Genomic DNA, 7,458 nt, shown 5'->3' with positions numbered 1-7,458 from the left:
GGGCGTTTTTAGACCATGTTACCTGATTTGTTGACGTCATAGTGACGTATGTTTAGGGGTGGGGTTAGGTGAGGGACATCATTTTGATTGCATGATTTAGAAACACCCTGCGCTTTGAAAACACCCAGAAATTCAGAAAAGCCCTCTTTTGCTCTGCAGAGACCTCACTCATATCTTTACAGCATTTTGGTGAACTATTACTTTAAAAAGAAAGCAATACAACGGGCACTAAGACACTTCCTAACGAGAACTTCTACAAGACACTATGCGTCTTCCTGTCCTGCCTGCTGTCGGATAGGAATCCGTGCAGCGAACCGGTGGTAAACCTGAACTCTGAACCGCCCGCTGGACACAGACTGCGATTAAAGTAAGATCACAGATTAAACCAACGATATACACAATTATTGCTAAATGCCGTCTAAATAACACGTAAATAGCATATCGCTTATGCATGATGAATAACCGCTAACGATTATACCGTGGTTAAAGAGTTAAAGCTATGTCTTTTATAAATGTCTCAGTGTGGAAACAACGAGTATGAAAGTTCTGGAGACGAATTATAATATATTTGGAAAACAGTGCCTTCCCTGCAAATCGTGCTTCAGCAGGTTTCCTCAGAAAGTGCAGTAATGATCAGAGTCCTCTGACATTTTTCATAATTACTCATTAACCACCTACGGTTAGTGAGTGTTGTCAAGGTTGATGTGCATCATTGTTTTGTGATCAAATAAATACCTGACTCTTAGTACTGGGACAAAACGAACAAACACAAACAAGAAAAATCATAATTATTATAATTATTAAAGATTATTGAAATAATGTTTTCACATGCTCAGAAAAATCCATCTATATTTAGGTCTTATCTCAAAACGTGTTTTACCTGCTTTTCCCTCAATACGGATCACCACTGTTAGATACAAAAATAATGTGTCAAATATTGTTATATATAACTGAAAAAAGAGATTAGCTGCATCTGTTTAATTGAGAAGTGCTTAAATCAACCAAATCCTTTAATAATTGATTCATCATGGTTGTGACAGAAAATATAAACATAGAATCACCGATATCAAAAAGACAGATCAGCAGTAAATCAATATTTCAAGTTCTACTTTGGCGACGATCTCATTGATAGTAATGATCAGATAATGGTGACTTGCATAACTTGACTTTTCCCCTAGACACAGAAGGTGTGTCTTTCTGAACTTAAGGTGTGCTTTCTGTTACAGCCAGTGTGATGGCGAGCAGCCCTGCAGTGCTGATGCGGCTAGTGGCTTCGGCCTATGCCGTGGCTGAAAAGGCTGGAACAATTGTCCGGAAAGTGCTTCAAAGTGGCGAGCTGGGTATCGTTGAAAAGGTACGGCAAGTAGAGACATGTTGATCCAAAAACACTTGAGATGACAACTTCAATGAGATGATAAATTTAGTTGAAGTCCTAAGCTTCAGTATGCAGCATTTTCAAAAATTGAAAACGCTGGAGTAGTGACAACGATAGGCATAACAATAGCAAAAGTTACGTGTTTTAAAATGAAAACAAACTAGTGTAAAGGTGGCCTAAAATGGGGCTTGCAACATTTTCAAAAGTCTAAATTTTTAAGGGGTCGAAAAGGCTGGAGTAGTGTAAACGACAGGCGTAACCATACCAAAAGTTATGTTTTAAAACTAAAATGAACTAGTGTAAACGTAGCCTAAAATGGGGTCTGCAGCATTTTCACAAGTCTCTGTTTACAAGGGCTGAAAACGCTGGAGTAGTGTAAACGATAGGCAAAACAATAGCAAGTTATGTGTTTTAAAATGAAATTGCACTAGTGTAAACGTGTTGATCATCCTGAAAATAGATTCATTTAGGTGGTAAAATACTTTTTACATATGCTTTTAACATATTTTTGTACCCTGTGTATTTTTTGGGCACAGACAGGAGCCAATGATCTACAGACTCTGGCTGACAGGCTTGTTCAGAAGAGTATATGTGCATCCCTGTCGAAAAGCTTCCCTAAAGTCACTATCATCGGGGAGGAGGTGCGTACATCTTATATTATGAAGATGCTCAGCCTGTTTTGGCTTCAACCTGTGGAACATTATAGTGATTAAGAATTGTATTTTATTTGTGCAGGAATTACCAGCTGAGGCTGTTGAAGAGGACCTAATAGAGAACGGGCACAGCAGCTTAATTCTACAAAAATCTTGTCCGGATCAGTACATCAGTCTGAAGGAGGAAGAGGTAAATAGGGAGTGGAAACAGGATAGGCATAATGCTTAAAATGTGTTGTAAATGTAGAATATACTGTTTTTAAGTTAAAGAGTGTCTAAAAACATCAAAAGTCGCTCTATATTGTGTTTGACTAAAGTTTAATCTTTGTTTTTTAGCTGGTTGTGTGGGTGGACCCTCTTGATGGTACTAAAGAATATACAGAAGGTGAGCAAGTAAATATCTTTCAACATTTTATCTCACACGATAAAATGCCAGCCGATAATTCACATCTCTTCCACTTCTATTCTTCAAGTTTTGGCGTGGTCACATTTACCGTTCCTCTACAAATTTTTGCGGCCATTTTTATAGGAATCAACGTTTGAAATGTTTGTATGAGGGCGATAATGACCTAATTTTTTTTGCAGTGTTGTGCCAGTTACTCCTATCCACAGATCTATATACTGGTACTGATTGGCTCAGATTTTTGGCTTAATTCCCACTGCAATTAGTCTCTCATAGCCAGACCTTCAGACTGATAGCACAAGGTCTTGGAACCAGTGTTCAGTAACCTACATAATTATTTTGTTTCATACATTGCTTGAGAGGTGCTTTTTTAACCCAAATTCGGAAGCATGGTTTGCTAATTTATTTACATTTGACATTTGCATGACTATTCTATATTGTGAATATGGTCTAATAAACTAGATGGTATTAAAGGATTTTTAAAAAGGAAAATTTAAAAGACAAAAATTATTTATAAAAGGAGAATTCATACATTTTAAATCTACTGCCTTTGTGTGAATAATATGTTAATATGTAATCCATTAAAATTTAACTGTAATCTGATTATGAGAATTATAAAATGTAATTTACTCACGAGTACTTCATTTTTAAAGGCTAATTACATATTGCATGTAATCAGCTACCCAGCACTAGTGCCTAGTTAGGAAATCGTGTTGCAAGCATGTCCGCTTCAATGACACAGTGATGCATTCTTTCATCAGTTGCATCTATCCTTCTTTCTTATCCTTCCAATTGACCTCCATTTGTCCAACACATCTGGTGCTGTCACATGGTGATATGCTCTCTCTTTCCCCCTTTTTCTCTCTCTCTGTCTTTGTTCTCCTGTCTCTGCTATAGCTGCAAGGGTTTTGTACAGCCCTGTTTACATACAGAAGCCAGAGCAGCCCTACAGAGCCCCTAACCGTACGGTGATTTAATGTTTTTCTTTTTGGGGCATGAGATATCACCTTAAAATTAGATAAGTAGAAGGTTGCAGTCAAAGAACAGCTGTTAAGCATTTACCAATCACTGCATTGCTTTTGCACTCTTTGTTGCTGTTATCCAGTGTACCTGTTAAATCAAATCTGTCTTTTCCTTCCATTTTTAGTTAGTAGTTGGTTGTTTAACCTTAAAAATTATGAAAGAATGGAAAGGAAATAATAAGGGAAAGAAAGGGGGAATGGGTAGGGACCTTGAACCTGCATTACTGGCATTCACACTTGTGTTTGGTTTCTTTTGGTTCTTTTGGTCCGGACCAAAAAAGAACATGACACTTTATTCCTGGTTCACTTAGAGTTCAAATTGGCATTTTTCATACCAAGCCTAAAGGCACAAAACTAAAGGCACAAACATGAGATCAAAACCTGATCAAACAACTTCTATGACATATATATTTTACGATGGAACTGTATGGAAATGTGTAATAGAGTCAAAACAGTGCTAGAAATTCCTGTTGCACAAATGTAGATTGCAAAATGTTGCTGCAAGATGTTGCCAGTTCCAATACCTTTACCAAAATAGGGTTTTGGTTTATTTAGATGTCTTAAACACTATGTTGTGTTCATACTTCTAGGGCCAAGTTTGGACACGTAAAATGTCACGTGTTGTCATCTTGAAATTATGGTAATTAAGACTTGGCCTGAAGGCAGCAAAAAACCCACCTTTTTCAGGGTTCTCTGTCTGCTTGTTTGCTATGCACCGACAGAGTAATGCACCAGAGTTGTTTAATCGAACCAAACCTACCAAGTGTGAACAAGGGTGTTCAGTCCTGCTCCTGGAGGGCCATTGTCCTCCAGCCCCAATTAAACACACCTGAACCCGCTAATCAAGGTCTTACTAGGCATATAAAAAACTTACAGGTAGGTGTGTTGAGGCAAGTTGGAGCTAAACTCTGTAGAACACTAGTCCTCCAGGACTCAGTTTAGATACCCCCGTTCCAAGGTCCCGAACCTTGGTGCAAACCATACAAATGGACTAAGACCCACCTTTTAGGGGTTCTCTGTCTGCTTGTTTTGTATACACCAAAATTCGGGTGGCAGCATTCACTTTATTCAAATGAACCCATTAACTGCTTGTTTGGTATGTACCAAAGTTTGGATGGTAGCGTTCACTTTATTCAAGGTTGTCCAGTGCTGCTTCTGAAGGGCCACTGTCCTGCAAAGTTAGCTCCATCCCCAATTAAACACACCCGCTAAATAAGGTCTTACTAGGCATACTAGAAACTTCCAGACAAGTGTGTTGAGACAAATTAGAGCTAAACTCTGCAGGACAGTGGCCCTTCAGGACCAAGTTTGGACACCCCTGTCATAGAATCCCAATTTTTGGTGCCTATGAAATAAGCAGACCAAGACTGACCTTTTCAGGTTGTCTTAGTCTGCTTGTTTGGTATGTACCAAAGTTCGGATGGTAGCGTTCATCTTATTCAAATAAACCGGATTAACACCATAATTGCACCAGAGTTTGTTTAATCGAACCAAACCCGCCAAGTGTAAATACATCCTTAGGCAGGGGTGTCCAATCTTGCTCCGGGAGGGTCACTGTACTGCAAAGTTTAGCTCAAGCCACAATTAAACACACCTGAACTAGCTAATCACGGTTTTACTAGTCATACTAGAAACCTTCAGGCAGGTGTATTGAGGCAAGTTGGAGCTAAATTCTGCAGGACAGTGGCCCTCCAGGACCGAGTTTAGACACCCCTGTCATAGGGTCCCAATCTTTGGTGCCTATGAAATAAGCAGACCAAGACTGACTGACATCTCAGTCTGCTTGTTTGGTATATACCAAAGTTCTGATGGTATTGAAATCACAGTGTTCACCTTATTCAAATAAACCGCATTAACAACATAATGACACCTGAGTTTGTTTAATCGAACCAAGTTTGCCAAGTGTGAACACACCCCAAGACAGGGTCCTTCAATTATTGTCCTGGAGGGCCAATGCCCTGCAGAGTTTAGCTCTAACCTTGATCAAACACACCTGAGCGATTCAAGCTCTTTAGTATCCCTAGAAAATCACAGGAAGGTAAGTTTGATTAGGGTTTGAGCTAAACTCTGAAGGGCAGAAACCCTCCAGGACTGGATTTTAGGATCCTTGCCCTAAGGTCTTACCTATACAGGGCCATATACAAGAGCATAGTGGGGTTAACAAAATGTAAATGTTGGAGTTGACTAATAAATACTTAATGTAATGTTTGTGTGTCGTTTTATTACAGGGCTCTTGGATCATGTGACAGTGCTAATAGGCATTGCTTATGGAGGGACAGCCATTGCTGGAGTCATTAATCAACCATTCTACAACTACCAGGTCCAACCTTTTGATTGCTCATACATGCTACTCTATATTTGGTAGAGACAGGGATTGGTTGACCTGTTTTCTCCTCTTTATTCACTCAGATTGGGGCTGGTGCTTCTTTGGGCAGAACATTATGGGGAGTATTGGGTTTGGGCGCATTTGGGTTTCAGCTTCAGGAAGTCCCAGATGGTAAAAGAATCATAACTACTACACGATCCCATAGCAATAAACTTGTGATTGACGCAGTGCAAGCCATGGAACCTCATGATGTCATCAGAGTGGGAGGAGCTGGAAATAAGGTGAGTCACTAGCCTTTGATTTGGATGAGTCAGCATTGGCTTAGAGGTTTAACTAATAACATCTTCATTCTGGACCTGGTAGATCATCCAGCTGGTGGAGGGAAAGGCCTCTGCTTATGTGTTTGCCAGTCCAGGATGTAAAAAGTGGGACACATGTGCGCCTGAAGCTATTCTGCATGCAGTTGGAGGTGACAGTCATTTTACTGGACATCCATTCAAAATGCACTTGACTTTTAAACTTAATATAACATTTTAATGTTCTTTCCATGTACAGGCAAACTGACAGACATGCATGGTAATGCATACAGATATGATGCCAATGTGAAGCACATGAACTCTGCTGGAGTGCTGGCAACACTGAGGAATCATGAGTACTATTTAAGCAGAGTGCCACAGGCTGTCCTAAAGGCCCTTCCCTCTGACTAAACCAATACAGGATATGGAGTCATACTCTAAACCGTTGTGCCTCAAAGCTGTGATATGTCCTTGCCATAAAATCGTAATTTGTCTAAAAACAAACATGATTTAGTACAGTTTTTATTTTCTTCTATCATTTCTTCATTCAACGCAACTAAAATGATTAAGAATTCATTATTTTCTGAGTACATTCACATGATGTTTTTATCCATTTCCAGTAGAGGACCAAATAAATATTTTCTAAACGGTTTCTGCAGTTTTTATTATTCATAATTATGTAACATGGGTTATTTAAATCAAAATAACGGTCAACATATACATTTGACGAGACGTTCCTTTTTTTTGTCCACATCAAATGTAATTTACAAAAGTGATTTTATATACATAAAAAAGCATATTAAATGCAAGCAAAGTGTCTGCTTTAATGCTTCAAATAAAATGTCAAAATATCTGTGAAATGTTCTACCATCATTCAGCAAAACAGATATATTTATGTAAAAAATTATAAAACATATTCTGATCTGCGCCCATTAAACTATATAAAACGAAAAATCATGCTTAATGGGTAAAACATATTGGTTTGAACAATAGTGGCAAAGATATGAAAAGATTTTCAATTACAATGAATTCCTGTAATCATTGTGTTCAAAGTTGCAACAACAACAACTAAAAAACTAACCTTCAAAATGTGTATTTTTTTAAATGTAAGGCTATTTGACAGTTTTGTATCACCAACCATAAGCAAAGCATTACAGCTGACACAACAAAAGTGCACTAATAAAATGACATTGTTAAACCAGTTTGATTGAAAACAAGACCACAAATTGAATAAGAAATAATCTTTATTTTGAACAATAGAAATTTTATTGAAATGTCCAAAAACACTTGAAAATGTGCCATGAAAACGTGCTTATATAACATATTTTATTAATGCATGACATGAAAAAGTCTTACCTGAGGTGTTATGCTGTCAGAAGCATC

General features: G+C 38.2%; 1 protein-coding gene across 1 annotated transcript; it reads left to right on the top strand.

Moving 5' to 3' along the window:
• The first annotated feature begins 211 nt into the window (after positions 1 to 211).
• Positions 212 to 6,727, top strand: bpnt1 (bisphosphate nucleotidase 1). Its single transcript, XM_073853207.1, has 9 exons — positions 212 to 367; positions 1,227 to 1,354; positions 1,912 to 2,016; positions 2,111 to 2,218; positions 2,365 to 2,413; positions 5,682 to 5,773; positions 5,863 to 6,060; positions 6,143 to 6,248; positions 6,335 to 6,727. Exons 2-9 carry the CDS (start codon positions 1,235 to 1,237, stop codon positions 6,484 to 6,486), a joined length of 930 nt encoding a protein of 309 aa, XP_073709308.1. The 5' UTR covers positions 212 to 367; positions 1,227 to 1,234; the 3' UTR covers positions 6,487 to 6,727.
• Positions 6,728 to 7,458: the final 731 nt, after the last annotated feature.

This window comes from Garra rufa, chromosome 13 (genome assembly GCF_049309525.1).
Source record: "Garra rufa chromosome 13, GarRuf1.0, whole genome shotgun sequence".
NCBI classification, from domain to species: Eukaryota; Metazoa; Chordata; class Actinopteri; order Cypriniformes; family Cyprinidae; genus Garra; species Garra rufa.
This window is presented reverse-complemented; position numbering and strand designations above follow the sequence as displayed.